This window comes from Heloderma suspectum, chromosome 3, assembly GCF_057233095.1.
Source record: "Heloderma suspectum isolate Gila_16-S chromosome 3, 16-S_ref, whole genome shotgun sequence".
Taxonomy (NCBI): Eukaryota; Metazoa; Chordata; class Lepidosauria; order Squamata; family Helodermatidae; genus Heloderma; species Heloderma suspectum.
This window is the reverse complement of record NC_139460.1, coordinates 9,000,908-9,023,037: the sequence shown is the minus strand read 5'-3', so window position 1 is coordinate 9,023,037 and position 22,130 is coordinate 9,000,908. Positions and strand designations below refer to the sequence as shown.

The 22,130-nt window shown below is 45.0% G+C and overlaps 1 protein-coding gene across 2 annotated transcripts in view; it reads right to left on the bottom strand.

Moving 5' to 3' along the window:
- The window catches only part of MYO7A (myosin VIIA), a 144,141-nt gene that overhangs the window by 83,697 nt on the left and 38,314 nt on the right, over positions 1 to 22,130 (bottom strand). Inside the window, exons 14-17 of one of the 2 annotated variants that reach the window (XM_084841596.1) lie at positions 19,074 to 19,209; positions 16,055 to 16,161; positions 2,091 to 2,147; positions 1,884 to 2,000 (exon numbers count right to left, since the gene is read on the bottom strand). In XM_084841596.1, the coding sequence (XP_084697722.1) occupies positions 1,884 to 2,000; positions 2,091 to 2,147; positions 16,055 to 16,161; positions 19,074 to 19,209 (417 nt within the window). The remainder of the gene's footprint in view (positions 1 to 1,883; positions 2,001 to 2,090; positions 2,148 to 16,054; positions 16,162 to 19,073; positions 19,210 to 22,130) is intronic. The other variant, XM_084841598.1, reaches the window with a different exon arrangement.

Below are 22,130 nucleotides of genomic sequence, written 5' to 3'. Positions count from 1 at the left end.
AGGGTTAATACATAGGTTGAATTGTTTTCGTTTAGCTCTGCACCGCAAGTAGTAAACAAGAGTAAGTTGGACAGAGGAGTCATAACAATGTTAGAAGCTCAAGCCGTTATCTTATTGGCCAAGTTCATAGTACCAGCTTTGGCAATTGCAATTCTTTTGATTTATCTTCTATTTTTGTTGTATTCTCTTTCCTTGTAATTAGAAAGTTTCTAACGCTCATATAACCACCATGCCATTTTCTTTGTTTTGTATTTTTCCTGAATTTTTTGCAATAAAGCCATAGATATGGTTTCACTTTACAATCTCATCTGTAGTGATGTTTTGTGGTGATGTTTACCTGTTGGGATTAGCTTGGTTACCCACTAGGGTGCTTCGGACCCATTTGGTGCAGGTTCTGAGGTTAAACGGGACCAAATTTACACCTGACATACTAGTTTTCTATGTGCAGGGCCTGCCCCTTTAAAAATCTCGATTCATTCCAAAGAGGGTGCAACCTGGGAGAGGTAGATAGGCTGGCAGAAGTTATAAGGGCTCCAGACTTCCTGAGAGCAAGTGACCAGGTGTATGTATGTATGTTTTTATTTATTGCATTTATTTATTGCATTTCTATACTGCCCATAGCTGAAGTTCTCTGGGCGGTTCAGCTGCTCCATTCAGACTCTATCTGCTACAGGCTGGCTGATTTATTATGGCTACTCTCCCTTTGAGTGTTTACAACTAAAATTATCCAGGAGCTGGAGCATCTCCCCTATGAGAGGTTACAACAACTGGGATTGTTTAGCCTGGAAAAAAGGAGGGTCAGGGGAGACATGACACATGTGCACAACATTATGCATGGTGTGGAGAATGTGGATAGTGAGTAGTGAGACTTTTTTCTCCCTCTCTCAAAATACTAGAACCCAACAGGGTCATCTTATGAAGCTGACTGGTGGGAGATTCAGGACAGATAAAAGGAAGGACTTCTTCACACAGCACAGAGTCGAACTATGGAACTCACTACCACAGGATGCAGTGATGGCCACCAATCTGGATGGCTCTCAAAGGGGGTTGGACAAATTCCCGGAGGAGAAGGCTATCAATAGCTACTAGTCTTGATGGCTATGTGCTACCTCCAGTACCAGAGGCAGTGAGCCGATGTACACCAGCGGCTGGGGAACATGGGCGGGAGGGTACTGTTGCGCTCATGTCCTGCTTGTGGGTCAACAGGTGGTTGGTCACTGTGTGAACAGAATGCTGGACTAAATGGACCCTTGGTTTGATTCAGAATGGCTCTTCTTATGTTCGTATGTACAATCAGGCCCGGTGCAAGGCCTCTCACCACCTGAGGTGAAAGAGAAGATGTGCTGCTGCTGCATCATGCTTCACCCTGCTTCATGGGTGGGCCGGCCCTGTTTACAATCTCCCTCATGCCTGGAACTTCCTGTTGCACTGTGAGCTCCTTCAGGAAGAGATGCTGCCCTTGCCATCTTGTTTCTAAACTAAAGATGTGAAGGCCTGGGGAAAAAAAACTGGAGGGGAGGGGAATGAGGAAAAACTGGGATTTTCCCTGCTCCCCCAAACCATGTTTTATTCCAAGACATTTTTTTTTTTTTTGTCTTTGGGGATGAAAGGGGGGACGGGACAGTTTTTCTCATTTTTCTGGGCCTTCACATTTCTACCTTAAACTAACAAGCCCCAAACGTTTTAGCCTTTAATCTGGGGTGGGGAACACATGGCCTTTCAGATGTTGTTGGACTGCAAGTCCTATCAGCCCCAACCATTGGCAAACTATGATGGAAGATGCAGTCCAACAATACCTGGAGGACCAAGCTTTCCCCATCTCTGCTTTAATCCACAGGAAAAGTGCTCTGACACCTCCTGGAACACTTTACCCTTTTCTTCACCTTTTCCTGCAGAATGTAGCGGTTCCACTCATCCCTAGCAAACACAGAAAATAGCCTTGCTTCTCTGAGACAAGCCCTCCGTGTATCAGCAATCGAATCTGTCCTCTCGCGCATGATCTGTTGCAAATGATGCAAAGAAAGTAGTAAGCCAGCTACAGAGGGTAGAAGTGAACAAGCCACACAAGGGAATTCTTTGACTTATTTTACCTTCAGAGTGGGTGCGGACGACTGGCCAAAAGTACTGGACGCATAGCCACAGAGAAACTACAGGGGAGCAAAGGCAAAAAAACAAAGGGAGACAGAGAACAGGGGAAAAAAAGTGAAAAAGAAGAATGACCATGTTGGGAGCTCCAAGCTATTACTAACACGTGGCTGCTTTGTGGATGTTTTCAGTTCAAAAGGTGAAGGTTGCTTTGTGACAGCCAGTGTGGTGTAGTGGTTAGAGTGTTGGGCCTGGGGAGACCCAGGTTCTAGTCCCCACTCAGCCATGAAGCTCACTGGGTGACTTTGGGCCAGTCACTGACTCTCACCTTAACCTGCCTCACAGGGTTGTTGTGAGGATAAAATGGAGAGGAGAAGGATCATGTAAGCTGCCTTCAGTTCCTTGCAAGGGGAAAAAAGGCAGGATATAAATGTAATAATAAATAATAATAAAAAATAAAAAAATGTCGGCGGTTCCACGGTTTGATGTGTGGATTTTTTAATACAATGCTGCAAACCAGCATTTTTTCAGCGGCATGGAGAAATCCATGTGCCTGGAGATCAGAATGGCTCATTACAGAGTGCAGCCTCCATGCCGTTTGGAGTTCAAGAAAATCTGAGAGCCTGCTTGTTTGTGTGGGCTGATCGACCACAAAGCCTTTCTCAAGATCCCGCTAAGCCAGGGGTGGGCTGCATGCAGGCTCCCTGACCTTTTCTGCAGCCCAACCACTCCCCCCCCCCACTGCCCATTCTGTGGCCCTCATTATCTCACTCAGACCTCATCGGGGGCCACACTCCTGTCCCTACTGCTGCTGCACCGCCAAATAGGCCACCGAATTTTGGGGTCACGGCAGCAGGGGAAACCCTCCTTTTAAAAACACAACATTGTTGTTTGCTGCTGAAGTTCAGTGGCACAGCGACAGCAGAAAGGAACGATTTTACAGCAAAAGAGACCCGGCCCTCCTCTGTTGCGGCACCATCAAATTTCAGCTGCTGCGGGTTCAATAAATTCACACAAAAATTGTTGTTCAGTCGTTCAGTCGTGTCCAACTCTTCGTGACCCCATGGACCATAGCACGCCAGGCCTTCCTGTCCTGCGCTCTCTCCCGGAGTGTGCTCAAGTTCATATTCATTGCATCGGTGATGCTATCTAGCCATCTCATCCTCTGCCGTCCCCTTCTCCTTTTGCCTTCATTCTTTCCCAGCATCAGGGTCTTTTCCAGAGAGTTTTCTCTTCGCATTAGGTGGCCAAAATATTTCAGCTTCAGCTTCAGTGTCTGTCCTTCCAATGAGCACTCAGGGTTGATTTCCTTTAGGATTGACTGATTTGACCTCCTTGCAAATTTCTCTCCCATCCCTACTCTCAATGGATCTAGCTGCACTGCCTATAGAAAGGCACGTGGTCACCGTAACCTTCGCCAGGATGGGACATGGGGGAGCAGTGTTACAGGGGCTCCAGTCCTTCCCTACTACTTACAAAGGGTTCCCAAGCAGGACTCAGTAGAATGGATGAGGGTTAATAAACTGAAGCGTAACCCAGAGAAGACAAAAATTATGAGGATGGACCGGCCTAAGTCTGGTGGTGCTGTTGATTCTGCCTGTTCTGGACCCAGTTACAGTCCCTCTGAAGGGCAGGGTATGTACGATATGGGTTCTTCTGGGCCCTGCTTTGCAGCTGGATTCTCTGACGGGAGCAGGGCCCTGGAGTGCCCCTCACCCAGTCCAGGTGGTGAGCTTCATATAACCGCTTCTCTCAGAAAAGGATTTGTCCTCGGCATTCCAGGCTGTGCTTACTGACTACTGCAAAGGTGCTCTACACAGGGCTGCCTTATTTTTAATCTGGGTAGGCAACTTTGGGAGGTCCAGGAGTTTCTGAGTCCTGATTAAGGTGCTGGATTTAACCTACAAAGCCTTACACGGCTTGGGACCACAATACCCGACGGAGCACCTCTCCTGATGCGAACTTACTCATACACTACGCTCAACATCTAAGACCCTCCTCCGGCTGCCTACTCTGAGGGAAGCTCGGAAGATAGCAACAAGGGAGAGGGCCTTCTTGGTGGTGGCCCCCAAATTATCTCCCCGACGAGGCCATCTCTATCTCCCCGACGAGGCCATCTGGCGCCAATATTGTTATCTTTTTAGCGCCAGGTTAAGACCTTTCTCTTCTCCCAGGCATTTGGCAGTATATGATAAGATTTAATTGATCCTGGAATATCTTATGGTTATGGCTGTTTGCTTTGAGATTGCTTGTTTCAAGTTCTTTTAGATATATGTTCTTTTGTGTATATTGTTTCGGTGTTTTCTTTTTATGTAAGTGGCTTTTAATCTCTGTATACTGTTTTTAATCTTTGTAAACTGCCCAGACAGCTTTGGCTATTGGGCAGTATAGAAATGTAATAAATGAATGAATGAATGAATGAATGAAATGTTCACCCCCTCCGGAAGCCCCCACCCCAACTGGGCCCAACTCCTGCTCCTAAACAAGCTGAATTTGGCCATTGTTGTGTTCCATAGCGGTCAGCAGACAGTACGCTGTCTGGTGCCTTAAGTGTTCATGTGTACATGTAAGTGTACTAGGATCAAGATGCTGACACTACCACCCCTACCCTACCAGCACTCCACTGAGATTCAATCTGGCATTTCTTAAAGTGAAATGCCACGAATGACTGCTTTTGGTGCATGTCTACAGTCACTAGCAAAATTGTTACATGGCATCTCTGAAAGGCAAAATAGGGGCATCTGGGGTGTATGGCAGCCCTCCCTACCATCCTCATGCCCATGCTCAGAGGAAACACACTGTGGGAAACAGGGGGTGTGGATTTTAAAAACACACGTAGATGGATGTCAAGGAACCACTCGTTTGCTTCCTCCCTTGTCCCTCCTCTTCCCCTCTTGCTAAAGAAACCGGGACATTCTTTTGCAGAAGAATTAACCTACAGTACAGGCGTCATTTCATGGTGAGGGGGGTGTAGCAGGTTTCTAAGCGGAGGGGCCAGAACGTGGGTGCGAGGAGTGCCCCCGCCAAGCATCCAAAGTGCCTTGTTGGCACCAGGCCTTCTTTCTCTTTTGAGCTCATGGAGTGACCTGGAAAAGAGCCGGCCCAAACCAAAACACAGGTGTTGTCTTCTGTATCCCTGCTCCCAAAACTAGCTTCAATCATCCCTGTGTCCTTCTCTCTAACTTCAGCTTGGCCTTTGGATGCTTCAGCCCAACTTGCAGCAGGGCCCCAAAGGCAACATTTAAAAAACAAAGTGTCTCTCCTTCAAAAGAAATTCCAATGCATGGGGATTAGTGAAGGCAGAATCTCTCTCTCCAACACCCAACGCAAGTAACATATTTATTATAAATAGGCAGGAATGGGTTCTTTTTTAAAAAAGGGGGGTAGTGGGGGAAGGCTGTGTTTTATTTAAAAATAAAGGGGTCCATTGGGTATAAATTTCTACTAGCTAAACACCCCTTGGACAACCTCCCCCAACCTGGTGCCCTCCAGATGTGTTGTACTACAAGTCCCGTCATCCTGTGAAGCCTGGGAGTGGTGGGAGTTGTAGTCCAGCAGATATAGAGGGCATCAGCTTGGGGAAAGCTGCCCTATGGGGACACTAAATGCAAGCTTAAATGGGACGCTTTTTTACTTCCTTGGAATACATTTAGAGTTGGTCTTTGGTGAACCTTTAAGAAAGAGATAGGTAGACAGATAGATAGGTAGGTAGGTAGGTAGGTAGACAGATAAGAGCTATTAGGAATTATCTTATGCAGAGTTAAAACACTGGTCCATCTAGCTCAGAATTATCTGCATCCTGATAGACAGCAGCTCTCTGGAGTCTCTCCTAGTCTTCTTCTGGAGATCCTTTAACTTAAGGGTGCAGAACCTAAGGCCTGTGGGCCAAATCTGGCCCTCCGGGAGTCTCAATCTAGTCTTCCAGGGTCCCCCAGAAGGCCACGCCCCCTTTCCCCCAACCATCGATCATTTGGCAGTTTCCTGGCTTTTATGCAGTTTTTTCCTCATTCTAAACAGTTGCAATTCTTCTCCTGAGGCTGAGTTACTGGTAAAGTTGTACGGATTTTGTAAAATCTGTTCCATCTGTGTTTTGCGGATTGTCAGGTGCTTTTCGTTCCGTTAACCGCTCATTGGAGGAATCAGATTTTTTTTCAATTTCCGATATTTACACAAATTTGCACCTGCACAAATTTGCACTTGCAAAAATGCACAAATCCCCCCCTCCCAAATGCAAATTTTTATGCTTTAGCCTATGGGGGAAATGCACATTTTGGGCAGTGTTTTGTTATTTTACATATTTTTCTACGACTAAATTTACGTAAAATTTCGGAAAGTAAAAAAAAAGCACGGTTTGCATGTCTGTGGAACCTATGTGACTTGTGAAAAGCCAGCCCACTGTGCAATCCGTGGGTCAGATTCATAGGAATCGAGATTCATTTGATTCCACTGCAGATTTCTCCAACATCCCTAGCTATTGACAGTAAGAGCTTCAAGCAAAAGCCACCAGCAGAAGAACAATAAAACAGCAAATCAGGAGAAAGTAAAATAAAGATCAGAGGACCAATGGAACAAGATGACTTTCACCTGTCATAGGAATGCATGAAAAGTGGGAGCCAAATGGGTCTTTCTTGGGGAAGGAGTTCCAAAGGCTAGATGCTGCTAGTGAGAATGTCATTATCTACATCTAAGGCAGTAGCCATCACATTTTGTGGCAAAGAATTCCATAATTACGTACTGGCTGAAGAAATACCTTGTTGTATCAGTCCTGAATCTACTGATAATCAATTTCATCAGATGACCTCAATTTCTAGTATTGTGAGAATGGGAAAAAATATGCTCTCTCCTCTTTCTCCACTCTGTGCATTATTCTATAAACCTCCACCAGTTCCCCCTTTTCCCTAAACTAAAAAGCCTCTGTCATTTTGCTACAGCCCTTTGATCTGGTTGCCCTTTTCTAGCTCTGTGAGATCCTTTGTGAGATAGAGTGACCGGAACTGTACACGGCTTTCCATATCATAGATTTGTACAAGTGCAGGCAGCTTTATCAGCTCAGATAACGGCCTTGTTTGCATGCTAGTATATGCAGCCCATTCATTCCTGCTTTCCTCCTGCTGCTAGCAAAGAAACTCACAAGTAACTGAAAGCTTACCATGACGTTCAAACCTCTGATCCTGCTTTGTTGCTCCCAAACAAGCCAGGATTTGTAAGCCAAGAACAAACCATGGTTTATGATCCTGGCTTGTAAAGAGTTCAACAAACCAAGACCCCGGATTTGGATGTCACTGTAAGTTTTCAGTTTCTGGTTAGTTTAACCACTAGTGCTAAGAGGACAAGCCAGGCAGAGTGAATGGGTTGCACGCACCACTGTACAACTCACTGACAGTAAGCAGGATTTGCCAGAATCCTGGCTTACCGTGATGTGCAAATGCGGCCTATGCGTCCATCTAGCCCTGTATTGTCTGTTGCTGCACCATCAGTTTGTAATACAGTATTGTCAGCTTTAGTTTCAACTCTTTTCCCAATTTTCTCTAGTATGGAATTTGTCGTTTTCATAGCTGCTACTTACTATGCAAATAATAAATGTCAACCATCATATGTACAATATTTGATTTATGTAGAAATGTACATGAAAGCTATTCCAAGCTGTGAGCTAGGACAAGAAACAACGTGCCAAGTTCTAAAGGCGAAGTTAACTGCCAGAAGCTAAGACAGAATTTGGCAGGGGTGGGCAATGTGTGGTCCTCAAGACGTTTTGGCCTACAACTCCCATCAGCCCTAGCCAGCATAACCAATGGTGAGGAATTATGGGAGTTGTAGGCCAAAACATCTGGAGGGTCACAAGTTGCCCATCCCTGCTTTATGGTTACAATTTAAGTCAAGTATGGTGCTGCTCTGTTATACTTGGAAATAAATGGATGTGCTATGCTGTGACGCTATCCTTGTCAAACTCAATCATGACAACCACATACTAGATTGCAAACTCACACATGCACCACATATGTACTGCATACACAGCCACACTGTATTTTTTTTACTGCAATAGAATTCTTTGCAAGTTTCTGATCTAGAAAAGGAAACTTAAAGGTTTAGCTCTGAGACAAACAGCTGTTCCCAACTGTTCCAAAGGGTGTTTGCAGGCTTTTTGGAAGAGCTTGGAAAGACACTCATACCTTTATTTTGGAGCTATATCCACTGTGGTTGGACTCACAATCCGTCTGTGTTTCATGGATTGTCAGGTGCCTTTCGTTCCATCGTCTGTCCACCCACAGAATCAGATTTTGTTTCCGAATTTGCGCAAACATGCACTCACACAAATGTGCATTCATGCAAATTTGCACATGTGAAAATGCACAAATTCCCCAAAATGCACATTTTCACACTATACGGGGGAAATGCGCATTTTTGGCCAGTTTTTAAAATTTTGTGTATTTTCCTACAGCAACATTTGTGCAAAATTCGGGAAAGTTAGAAAACTGTTCTGCAAGTCCATGGAATCTGCCCAATGGGGGAAAAGCCGCTCTGTTGCAGTATCTGCAAGTCGGATTCATGAAAATCCGAACTCATTTGGTTCTGTTGTGGGTTTCCCTGACATCCCTAAGTAATAGTATCTCCTGTCTTTACATAATGGGAAGGTGGGAGGGGGTAGGATTGTTGCAGGGAGGATAATTAATTATACTTCCAATTGCCTCTTTAAGAAAAAAAGATCTTATGAGAATCTCATGCAATGGGAGATTGCAGAATCATCAAAGAATTAGATATAGAAAGATACATAAATAGATGGATAGAATTTTAAAGGAACAAATTTTACTTTTTAAAAGCAAAATGCCCACAAAATGTATTACTAAAAGTTTGTGCATGAGTGTATGTGTGCACGCATCTATCCTCAGCCTGTTTACTCAGCTGTAAGTCCCGCTGAATTCAGCGTAGCTTACTCACTAAAAAGTGTGTTTACAACAGCAGCCTTCAGAGGGCAACAAGGTCACTCATGAATAGTATAACAGAGGATGCTCAGACTATACAGAAGAAAGTAATGCAATTTTTAGAACGTTCACAAAATGGCACAAGTACAGGAGATTGTGTTGCTTAGCACTGGTGACATTTCAGGCGCTATCCACTCACTTCAATCTAGCTGGTGGCCATATGTGTACGTGTAGCCTGAGCTGGACGGGGCATCATGAACACAAACAGTGACTGAGCACACATTTTCCATGAACACAAACAGTCACTGAGCACATATTTTCCCTGTCTAATCCACAACTATGGCTGTGCTCACTTAGCCCCCCTTTTTTTTTAACAAAAAGGCCAAAATTCTGGCCATCAGCTGTCCAGAAGGGAGAGTCGTGGTTGGATTCAGTCCCCACCAAATAGAAGAAGGGCAGGCAACCTGGTGATATTTCGGACCAAAACTTCCATCAGCCCCAGACAGCATGGCACTGATCTGGGATTATGAGAGTTGTGGTCCAAAACATCTGGAACACACCAGGTTGCCTATCCCTGAAACAGATCTGCCAGATAGCCTTTTTGAAAGAGCTATATGCACACTCAAGAGACACAAACAGTGCAACCCTATGCATGTTTACTCCAATGTAAGCCCCACTGAGTTCAGTGGGATTTCTTTTCAGGAACGTGCATATAGGACTGCAGCCAGTGTGTATATAAGCTTATCCAGGGGAAGTGCTCCCCTGTCCTGAACAAGTCAAACACCAACATCCCCAGTGAGAGAAGCCACCCTCCAAGGGTACCTCCACTTCTACAGAATTTCAGTTTCCTGGCTCTTCTGTTGATCTGTTACAGGGATAACATAATGGCTAAGGCACTGGGCTACGATTTTGGAACATCCCTGGATGGAATCTTGCTTCTGACATGAACTGAGTTACATAGCCTTAGGCAGTCCCACTTTCTCTCAGCCCCTATCTGCAACATGGGTATAACAACACCAGCCCACCTTACATGATTGATCTAATGATAAAGGAAGATAATGTGAGGTGCTTTGAAAACTCCAAACCAGACTTCCCCAACCAGGCAGCCTCCAGGACTACAACTCCCAGCATCCTTGGGGATGCTAGGAATTGTAGTCCAATGCATCTGGAGGCACCAGGTTGGAGAAGGTTGCTCTAAAGCATTATTTCAAGGTGGTCATTACAAGTACTACAGATATGTGACATTCACTTTGGGAAACAAAAGTAGATACATTTTGTATCCCCTAGTTCTTAACAATCCCGTTTAATCAGACTTTGAATGCTCTGTTAGCTCTTCAATTCCTGCTGTAGTTGTTATCTGCATGGGCCTCCTTCATGACCTGTACCTTTATGCTGTTCAGAGCAGGGATTTGATGTGTTGGTAAAACAGCTGACATCTGACCTCTTACACAGGGCAAGCTGTCTATCTCCTTATTTACATCCCTGTTCGTCATCTCCACCACATAACAAGGCCGTGACCCTTACCTTTCACATTCAGACCTGCTTTTCCACCTTTCTTTTCCCAGCCCCCAGCTTAACCTGCCTGTGCTGTGCCTTCCGACCTCACTGCACTTGGCTGTGTTTTAAAAACAGCTGCATCTCAAATTATATTTGTACTCTTATTTGGTGACATTTTAAACCTGGGCTAGTCTGCTAGTTATTTATTTATTAATTAAATTTATTAGTCGCCCATCTGGCTGGTCACCCAGCCACTCTGGGCGATGTACAGCATATAATAAAACAGTTTAAAACAATAAAATTCTACAATGAAAACGTTTTCTAAAATACCCTAACTCACCCCAAATGCCTGCCTGAACAACCACGTTTTTAATGCACGACGGAAGATCATTAAAGAGGGGGCATGACGGAGTTCCCTAGGGAGGGAGTTCCACTGAGTGGGGGCCACCACAGAAAAGGGCCTCTCCCTCGTCCCCACCAGTCTAGCTGTCCTGGCTGATGGGACAGAGAGAAGGCCATCCGAGGCTGATCTTGTTAAGCGGCCTGTCTGGTGTTGCTGGAGGCGCTCCTTAAGATAAGCTGGGTCGGAACCATATAGGGTTTTAAAGGTCAAAACCAACACCTTGAATTTGGCCCGGAAAACAACTGGTAACCAGTGCAACTCCTTCAGCACTGCAGTGATGTGATCTCGCCGGCGGCTGCCTTGAATCAGGCGAGCCGCCGCGTTCTGTACCAGCTGCAGCTTCTGAACCGTCTTCAAGGGTAACCCCACATACAGCGCATTACAGTAGTCTAAACGAGAGGAGACCAGGGCATGTACTACCGATGGGAGCAGATGGTCGGGAAGGAAGGGGCGCAGCCACTGTATCAGATGGAGTTGATACAGCGCTGTCTGGCTCACAGCTGACACCTGAGCCTCCATGGACAGCTGGGAGTCCAAAATGACCCCCAGGCTGCAGACCTGGTCTTTCAAGGGTAGCCATACCCCATTCAACACCAGGTCAACATCCCCAGCCTCCTCTTGTCTCCCACCAAAAATACCTCGGTCTTGTCAGGGTTCAGCTTCAGCTTGTTCCTCCCCATCCAGCCACTCACCGTCTCCAGACATTTGGACAGGGATTCTATGGCCAACCTTGGTGAAGATTTGAACGAGAGGTAGAGCTGTGTGTCATTCGCATATTGATGACACCGCACCCCAAACCTCCTGATGATAGCCCCCAGTGGCTTCACATAGATGTTAAATAGCATCGGGGAGAGGATGGAACCCTGTGGCACCCCACAAGTGAGTGGCCACAGGTCCGAAACCTCCTCTCCCAGTGCTACCCTCTGGTACCTGCTGGAGAGGAAGGACCGGAACCACTGCAATACGGTGTCTCCAATGCCCAACCCCTTCAGGCGGTCCAGGAGGATACCGTGGTCAACGGTATCAAAAGCCGCTGAGAGGTCAAGGAGAACAAGGAAGGAGCATTCACCCCATCCAGAGTAGGGATGGCGGAGAATTTCTCCCCAAATCTTCGGGGGGCCGAGCGCCAACGCATTCGGCCCCCCAAAATCAGCGGTGAAATTCTCCGCCACCCCCCGGGACGGGACTTACCTTTGGTGAATGTTCCTCCCGGTGGCGGGTCCCGGCGGCGGTTCGGCAGCGGTTCGTCATGGGCGGGGGCGGCGGCCGGTCTCCCGACCGGCTGCTGCCGCCACCATTGCAAAAAAAAAAAATTAAAGTAAAAAAACAACAACACACCCGTGCATAGGCTACGTAACGATTTACGTAGCCTATCATGGCTAGATTTCCAAAGTCAGCCGTGATAGGCTACGTAAATCTTCACATAGCCTATCACGGGTGACTTTGAAAAAAAAAAGCGCGTACACAAATGGCGGCGGCTCATGGGCGCCGCCATTTGCGTTCCTTATTTTGGTACGTCTAGTCTACGTAAAGATTTACGTAGACTACGGCAAAAATAAGGGCACGCTATTTACGTTGCCCTTATTTTCGCCGTAGTCTACATAAAACTTTACATAGACTAGATGTGCCAAAATAAGGAACGCAAATGGCGGCGCCCATGGGCCGCCGCCATTTGCGTACGCGCTTTTTTTTTTTCCAAAGTCACCTATGATAGGCTACGTGACAATTTACGTAGCCTATCATGGCTGACTTTGGAAATCTAGCCGTGATAGGCTACGTAAATCGTCACGTAGCCTATCACGGGGTCTTTTTGTTTGTTTGTTTGTTTCGCGGCCGGGGAGACAGGGCGCTTCTCCCCGGCCTGAATTTTGGCCGGGTGAGGCGGGAAGCCTCCCCACTTCGCCTGAACTTCGGGGGGGAAAGCGAAGCGCCTCCCCCCCACTGCGAAGCCAAGCTGCGAAAAGGTAAGTGACTTTCGTACATCCCTAACCACAAGTATATATATTTTAACATCACAACTCCTGCTGGGCCTGGGAGTGGAAGCTGAGGCAAATCAATATATATGCGTAAGCAGGGGAGGCTGGTGACTCCGATGTCAGTAGGGCAGTGAATCCGCTCCGGGATTCAGTCAGAACCACTTGGAACTCTAAAGGAGCTCTCCAAGGTGTAAAGTACCTTGGACAGCTCCTTTAGAGTTCTGGCTGGTTCTGACTAAAACCCAGAGTGGATTCATTGTCCCATTGACATTGGAGCCACCAGTCTCCACTGTGTATAAGTGATAATTTTTATATATATATATACCTATGTATATATATATATATATATATATGCGCAAGACCCAAGGGATGGGAGGAAAGGAATCATGGAAAGTGGAGGCATATTGCCTTATGTCCTGTATCATCACCAACTGTATAATTGGGAAGTGGGGAGGGGCGCTCTTTTATGGTAAAAATCTCAATAACCTTTCAGTAAACAATAAACAACAGCAACATTTTAAAAAAAGACTACGACTGCAATGGAGGAAGAGCTGAAGGGCCAGCAGCACTGACCCTGCCCACGGAATCTCAGGTGAGCCTATAGACAGGCCAAGGGCTCCTTAACCCTTTCCTCCTCAGGGTGAATAGAGGCAAAGGTTTTGGCCAAAGGCCTCCCTTTGACCTCGCATTCACTACCCAAAACACAGGCAGAGTGAGCGGTTGAGGTGCGTAATGGGAGATTTCTTCAAACTGGTGAAAAAGGGGCCTTAGGGACTTGGAGCCCTTTGCGTAGGCTCAGCAGGGGCACAATATTTGTTTGTTTGGTTATTGAATTTACTTCCTGCCCAACTGACAGGTGCCCTTGCAGTGTTTTACAATGATAAAAAACAGCCAACCGACACCAAAACAACCAAATCAATAAATATAACAATGAAAATATTAAAGCATTAAAAATGTTAAACAGCCAGCAGTAAAGTTAATAATCTGAGCCACCAGTTAAAGATTCAGTGCCTGCTGGAAGAGGAAGGTCTTGACCTGGTGTCTAACTGTATACAGTGAAGATGTCAGGTGGATCTCCCTGTGAAGGACATTCCACAGATGGGGGCCACCGCAGAGAAGACTCTTTCCCTGGTAGCCACCTGTCACACCATTGTGGGTGGTGAACCCCATAGAGGAGCCTCCGAAAATGACCTTAGCAATTGGGCAGGCACATCTAGCAGGAATATTTGGATCCAGGGGCTATGATTAGCCCCATGGGCTACCAGTTACCAAACCATCGTACATCTCTTGCCCTACTTTTTATGCAGACCATCCCTCTGGAAGGAAAAGCATCAAGTGCGCAGAAGAAAAGCACCTTGGAGAGCTCCTTTAGAGTTCTGACTGGTTCTGACTGAAACCCAGAGCGGATTCACCACCCCACTGACATTGGAGCCACCAGCCTCCACTGGATCAAGGGGATAGTATATGGTGCCTTGGGACCCTCCCAGGCAGAACCTCACTGTAAGCTGAGCCGCACAAGTGCTACAGGTCAGGGCAGTGGCTACAATTTGTCACTGCTGTTATCTGATCTGCTGATCTGATAAGAGTACGGGGATCCCGGTGACAGAAGAAATGTATGCTTTATGTTTTTATTGTCTTGCTTTATTAGCCTATTTTAGCTAAATAAACCTCTTTCCTTGGTGTCTTCATTGTCTCTGAATATCCTAGAAGAACAATTGCCTATTGACAAAACAATTGGCAAAACAGTTTGACACCCCTGGAGCAAAGGAACCCCGGGGGAAAGTATCTGCCCTTTAAACAAAGGCATCTCCCACTTCTGATTGTACACACATGACTAAACCAGGAACAGAAAATGGATGTCATGACGCCTTCAAGTACAGCTGTCCCCAAATTAAAGGAATCTTAGTTGATTATGAGTTTTAGTAGATTAATAAGGATATAAGGGGGGAGGAAAACAGTTCTTCAGGAAGAAGCCTGTGTCTTTTGTTTTTAGATGGTGCACACTTGTGTTACTGCTAGCATCGTCTAACAGTGCAATCCTATATCTGTCTACTCAGTTCCATCGAGTTCAATAGGGCTTCCTTCCTCGTATGTGGGTAGAGGACTCTAGCTTTAGGAATATATTCCCCTTTCTCTCATACACAGGAGGCAATACCTCTTCTGAGATGGCATTTGTCACCTGAAGTTTCTGTAAGTCCTTCATCTGAAAGCATTTAAAATTTGGTGCTCTGTTTAATCCAGGACATCTTCTTAGACAATCAAAATATTTTCAGTTGATTAATCTGACTGATCAATTGATTAAACTTCGTTGCTCTAGTTTCAGGACTTGAAGTGTCCCTGTTCTACTCCATATAGTCTCTCATTTTAAAAGGGCATTTTATATCTGCAAGGTTCCTTCTGCCTTTCCACATGTCCGAAGCTGCCACTCTGGAAGGGCACACACTACTCTAGCCTGCTACCTCGAATGTGCGGGGCTCTTTTTATTTATATTACACAGGTTCTAGCAGCACCTTAGAATGCAAATTGGTGTGAAGTTCAGGATCAATTTGCTAGTGAAAATACAAAGAAATGGGAAGGGGTGAGAAGAGTCATTGAACTTTCTGAATAGGCATCAATTGACCCGAGAAAGATAGCTTTGTCTGGGGCAAGGCATTATGAAGAACAAAGCACACACTTCAGAGAAAACTGAATATGAAAGGGTGGAGGGCTTTTTGCTGTAGCTTTATCAATTGGAGCCAACTGCATATTCATTTGTGAAAAACATTAAACTAATTCAAGGGGCTCTTTTGTGCTTTTGATGTCCAAAATGAAGGGAAGCTTGCTGTCTGAATTAACCCATTCTTTTCCTATGGGAGCCTGCGAGCATGTTGTTTTTTAAATGGAATCTATCTATCTATCTATCTATCAAAATTATGCATGGATATGTTAAGTGGGCACTTCTCTGCTTTGTATAATCTATCTGCTACTCCTTTCATAAGCTTGGATCCAGACTTAACCATGCTTAGAGTAAACCCATTGAAATAAACAGGAATTAGGTGAGTCATGACTAACTTCTCCCGTTGATTTTAATCGGCCTGAAGTCAGCATTACTAAGTGTAGACCTGACTCATCGTGTTTATTCCATACCCAACAACCTGCCCCACTCCTACCCCTGTTTACTAGAAATTTATTACCATGGCTACATCAGCCTGGAAGATCTGTTTGATGAACTTGTTTCGTGAGGAATGGACCAATTGGATGATGTCTCCATGGAGCGTGTCCCTGTTTTTTTCCAGAAATCCTGCAAGGGAGAGAACAACAGCATGAGCTAGGCAATGAGCACTAATTTTAGCAGAAAGGCGGGCAATAAATTAGATAATTACATAAATGAACAAACAAACAAATGGAAATGAAGCACATTCCATCTCAAGGGCTTAGAGCAGGGGTGCGGAACCTCCTGCACAGGGGCCAAATCTGGCCCTCTTGGGGCTCCCTAGATGGCCACACCCCTTCCCCTGGCCCCACCCTGTTTCCCCTGACCACTGATTCTTTGGTGGTTTCCCAGCTTCTGGGCATTTTCCCTACATTCTAAAAGGTTGAAATTTATTTATTTATTTATTTGTTTATAACATTTGTATACCACTCCACATCTAAAGAGATTCTGAAGCAGTGAACAACAAGAGATAAAATGAACAAAAGATAAAAAGAACAAACATGATATTAAGATTATCATCTGTTAGCAGCTGTAAAAGCAATGGCTTTTCCCTGACTATTGTTTTTATTCAGAACTTTGCCGCTTACTGTAACAAGAGTGTAGTTATTGTTATTGCAGAGACAGCTTAATGCATTTATATTTGGCAGCAGAGAAGACCACGAATGGGGGGGGGGAATTATATAAGCTGACAACTGCGGGTGGATGGGGTATCCGCAATTTACTCCTATACTACGAGGCATGCCAACTGCAGCATCTGGTTTCCTTTGTTTTGGAGGGACCCAACGGACAATGGGTGACTTTAGAGAATGTTAAAGTACATGGAGTTCCTTTGACAGTCACCCCATTTATGAAGCATAAATTTAGATCTCTTCCTTGGGTCTCAAACAGGTTCACATACTCTACACTTAATATATGGGTTAGGAGGTCTCCAGTTCTGGCCCCAGGGGTTTCACCTTTGTTGCCCCTTCAATTCCATCCAGTTTTTTTGAAAGAGGGAGACACATGCGGTTTTAAAGGATGGAGGGATAGGGGGATTGTACAAGTTGAAAGGCTTCTATCGAAATAAGATCCCTCTTTTGCTAACAGAAATTAAGCAACAAGTAGCTAACTCTGAAGTTACGTGGTTCCTGGAGCACGGACTGCATTCTTTCCTCTCTAATAAGGGAGTAAAGGACCAGGCTGTTTGGAGCCTAACTAGTTTTGAGAAATTAATGGATAAAGGTATGGGTAGTGTTAGGGGGATGTGTCTACCATATATAACATACTTTTGTTCTCTGATGACAGCAAGAGTAATGGACTTAAGAGTTGGTGGGAGTTGGATCTAGCCATCTCGACTGATGACGCTGTTTGGGCCAACATGTGGGTGAGACCTCCATATAAATCTATATCAGCCCAAACTAGGGAAATGTCTTTGCAGTTATTACATGGCTGGTATCTGACTCCTAGAAAATTGGCATACATTAAGTTTGGTTCCTCCCCCATGTGCTGGAGGGGTGCCAAGTGTTTCGCACCTACAAGCACATGTGGTAGGAATGCGCTGAGACTCAAAAATTTTGCACTGCAGTTTTTACTGAGATCTCCCAGATTGTAAAACTAGAAGTTCATATGGACTTGAAATTGGCTGTATTGAATATATTTGTGGTAGCGAATAGGAATTTGAAGGAGCTAATTTCGCATCTTTTATTTGCAGCTAGAAAAGTAATAGCGTCACACTGGAAGGACTTTAAATTTACAGACTTGATTGAGTGCTATACAGTAGTGTAGAAGACAGCAATAATGGAAGAATTGTCATACAAATTACAGGTCATGAGAAACCAAGGAAAGTATGATTCTTTCACAGATATTTGGTTGCTGTTTATTGAATACACTAATGTACTGGACATGGCCGGATAGTATCAGCAAGGTATAAATCATTACGGTTTTGTAAATGATCTTATCTTTCCAGACTTGGATATTATTTTATATTATTTTATTTTTAAAGTTAAATATTCATCCTGAGGGACTTTGTATTTTGTAACCTCATCTAGGGGTGGGAGGGGAGGGAGGGAATTGTTGTATAGTTTTATATTTTGTATAACACAATAAACATTATATTAAAAAAAGTAAACGAACAAACAAAAAATTAAGATTATTATTTAAAAAACAGAGTGCCAATAAAACTGAGGCTGGTTAACCAAGGAAGGCTTCCTAGAAAAGAACTGTTTTCAGGAGGCGCCGAAAATCCTCCAGAGTTTGAGCCTGCCTGACCTCCAGAGGCAGGGAGTTCCATAGGACAGGAGCCACCACACTGAAGGCTCTTCTCTGCATGGACTCCCGTCGAGCCATAGGTCCATGTGGAACCATCAGGAGCATGCCCTCTGATGTCCTCAGAAATGCCTCTCCTAAGGCTTAGTTACTGGCAGTTTACTCTAAGCTAAAAAATGCGGTTATTTTTGGCTCTGCGCACCACTGTAATGCAGCAGCCCTCAAGAGTTTCTCTGAAATGGAATTTTGCCCTGGGCTGAAAGAGCTTCACCATCTCTGCTGTTCAGTATTCATATCCCCCCCACCCCGCCGCCACCCCTTAACTGTGGTTTTTGGTCATCCTGAGAAGTTACCCCAATCTGGTAACCTCCAGGTGCGTCTGACTGCAACTCCCACTATCCTAAGCTGGCATAGCCAATACTGACTGGGCATGTTGGGACTTGCAGTCAACACATCTAAAGGACACCAGGTCGGGGAGAACTGCCGTAGGATAATAGACAGTGTAGGCTGGCGCTGTGCACATCGGAAGTTGCCTTCTCGCAGGGCAGACTATGTGTCCTTTTAGTCCATTATTGTCTGGCTTGGCAGAAGCTCTCTAGGGTCTCAGCTAAACATCTTTCCCCTTGTCTGCTACCTCATCCTTTTAACTGGAGGTACCAGGGATGAACCTGTATGTATGCTTTACCACTGAGTTGTGGTCCTTCCTCTAAGACCAGTTCTGGACCCCAACCTCTCACCTGTAGACCTCAACTTACCTTTTGTTTCATAGTATACGACTCCAGCAAAGTGGTTGATGCCAAACTGGGTGTCATAGTTGTTTTTGGGTGGGATATAGTTGGTGTTAAGCTTATGCTGGGAGTTCAGCTTGTTCAGCATAGTGGCATCTGTTCCCTGCATCAATTAATAATAAAATGGCCCACAATTACATCCATACATCCGTCTGTCCATTTCATTTCTATACCATCCAATAGCCAGAGCTCTCTGGGCAGTTTACAGACACGTTAACATACAAAAATCTAAAACAGTTAAGGGCGCAATCCTACGGCTGCTAGTCAGTGGCTAGATGGCCATAGGATTGGTCGGTTCCTAGAGAACCGACCTCCACCCGCTCCCACACTACCTCATAGGCAGCATGGATTGGTCCTGCACTCCGCGCTCAGAAGAGCAGTGCGGAGCAGGGGAAATGGGGTGTTCCCGGAGCTGGGGCGGGGAGGTCGGAAGTGCCTGTCCGACACTCCTATGTGTCATCCAACCGCCCCTTCCCGTGCTCTGAGGTCCCACAGCTAGACAGCTGAAATCGGATGTCTAGCTGTGAAAGCAGGATGTTGGGAGGGGGGTAGGAGATTTGCTCCTCACCACCTTCCCACCTTGTACTGGATAGGCGGTCAACCCCGGGTTGGGAGGTGACCATCGATCCACATAGGATGCTCCCTCCAATGCTAAAAAAACCAGTTCCAATAAAACATTGTAAGCTGATAAAACAGACATTAAAAGCTTCATCATATGCCATCAAATGCCAGGGGGGAATTATGGATGACACAGTCATCCCAAAGGCTCAGTTTCCAACCCTGCTAGTGCAGACAATTTATCCTGAACCCTCTGTGCATCTGATCATATCTGGATTACTTTCTGTTGGGGGGAAAAATTATTAGTGGCTGCATATTAGAGAGGAAAACATTGTCTGGAAATGGAAACTTGTGCAAGTTAGTTGGGGGTTTGAGAATCGTTATGCAATGTGCATGGAGATATGCATAAAAATGCACATTCAGGTTGCAATCCTACACCCACATACCTGGAAGTAAGCTCCATTGAACTCAATGGGACTTACTTTTGAGTACACGTGTATAGGATTGTGTTGAAACACACATCCCATGGAAAGCAATGTAGTAGAAAAACAGCATCCATATTCGGAAGTGTATCTATATGGAAGATACATTGCGTGGATAACAAGAGACAGGGTCTTTTTGATGGTGGCACCAAAGCTTTTGGAATACCTTCCTTGGGGAAATCCTTCGAGCCTCTCTCTTCCCAGTTTCAGGCAGGCTTTGAAATTTACCTACTCAAATTGGCTTTTAATATTAAGTGTTATAACATGGGAAGGCAATGTGGTGCCTTGAGGCACCAATGTGCTCCCAGACATGCTTCTTGGTGCCCGCCCATGTGCCCCGCCCCTTCCACTTATTCTTTTAAGAAGACATTTTCTTACCGGCAACTGGCATTGCTGTGAAATAGGTTTCTGTTGGTTCAAAGGAGTTGTTTAGTGTGTTGAGACTCAGACCTCACCTCTGCCTTGCACTCAATCTTTTGGGCAGTTTACGTGTCCTTTCCCACACCTACCACAACAACCGTTTTGTGGTGGTGCCCAGGACAGTTTCTCAAATTGCCAAATGTGCCCATGGCCCCCAAAGGTTGCATATCTCTGTAATGTAAGGTTCTCCAGAAACGAAAGCTAGAACTTTTCAGCATCCCAAGATATTCTCTTACCGACCATAAAGTGGCTATTGTTGAACAAAGGAATTTCAAAGGGAAATTCCTGCATGAAGTCTCTGAATTGTAACTTAGCAGCTCAACTCTATCATGTTTGGCCTGAACTGAGAAAACGGCTTTTATCCCACTACAGGTGCTAATTAGCTTAATAATGCCAGGAAGTTTGTGTTATCATTAACACTGTTTTGTGAATAATCATTGTAATGATTTTACATACATTTAAGCTTTAACCAGCTTTGGATGGTGTATCAGCTACACACATTCCAGGATGGAGACAGTTTGGGCACAGTGACTCACACATTAGTAATTTCTCCAGTGGATTATTGCAATGTGCTCTATGTAGGGCTGCCCTTGGAGTTGGCTTAGAAGCTGCAAGCGGTGCAAAACACAAGTGGCTAGGATGTTTAGCGGAACATCCTACCATGCACGTATTACACCAGTGCTGAAAGAATTGCACTAGCTGCCTATTCACTACCAAGACAAGTTTAAGGTTTTATTTTTGATATATAAAGCTGGGGGCCAGGCTGAGAGAGCACCTCCTTCGGTATAGACCAGCCCATTCACTCAGGTCATTGAAGGGACCCTCCCGGGCATGCCACGTTCAGCAGAGATACAGCTTATGGTGACTGTAAACAGGGCCTTCTTCATGGTGGCCCCCATATCGTGGAATGACCTCCCCTTAGAGATCAGATGGGCACCTACGCTGCAGGCATTCCGCCGGTTAGTAAAAATGTATCTATTCATGTGGGCATTCCTGGTCACTGATTTTTAGTACCAGCCTATTGAATTTTGGATATTTGCTGTATTTATGTACTATTGTGGCTTTACTATATTGGCCTTTTTGTAAGCTGCCTTGTTGTCTTTTATGGTAAAAGGTAGTCTATAAATAATTTTAATAAATGATAAATAATGTTAATTGCCACAGTCTGTACTTTTTGCATTTCATTTCCCTCTAACCTCACTGTTTACAGTCACCTCTGCAGCCATATGCATATATACCTGATAACTTAGGTTAATGTTTCATGCAGCTGATGAAATGGACTCTATGCTTGTAGCAAATATTTGTTCGTCTTTGAAGTGCCAGCAGACTCTTTGTTGTTTTTACTCTAGCAGGCTAGCATGGCTACCCCTCGGGAATTTGGAAAGGTTGTTGTAGTCTGATGCTGCCGTTCTATAGTTTTAAGTTTGATAAACTACAAAACTATAGTTTATAGTTTCATAGTTTCATCTCTTTCTTCTTTTACTAAAGCATACTATCATAGCATTCCTCTGGAAAGTTTATTTAGAATCAACATTTACATACCACCTTATTTTCTAAGAAGCCA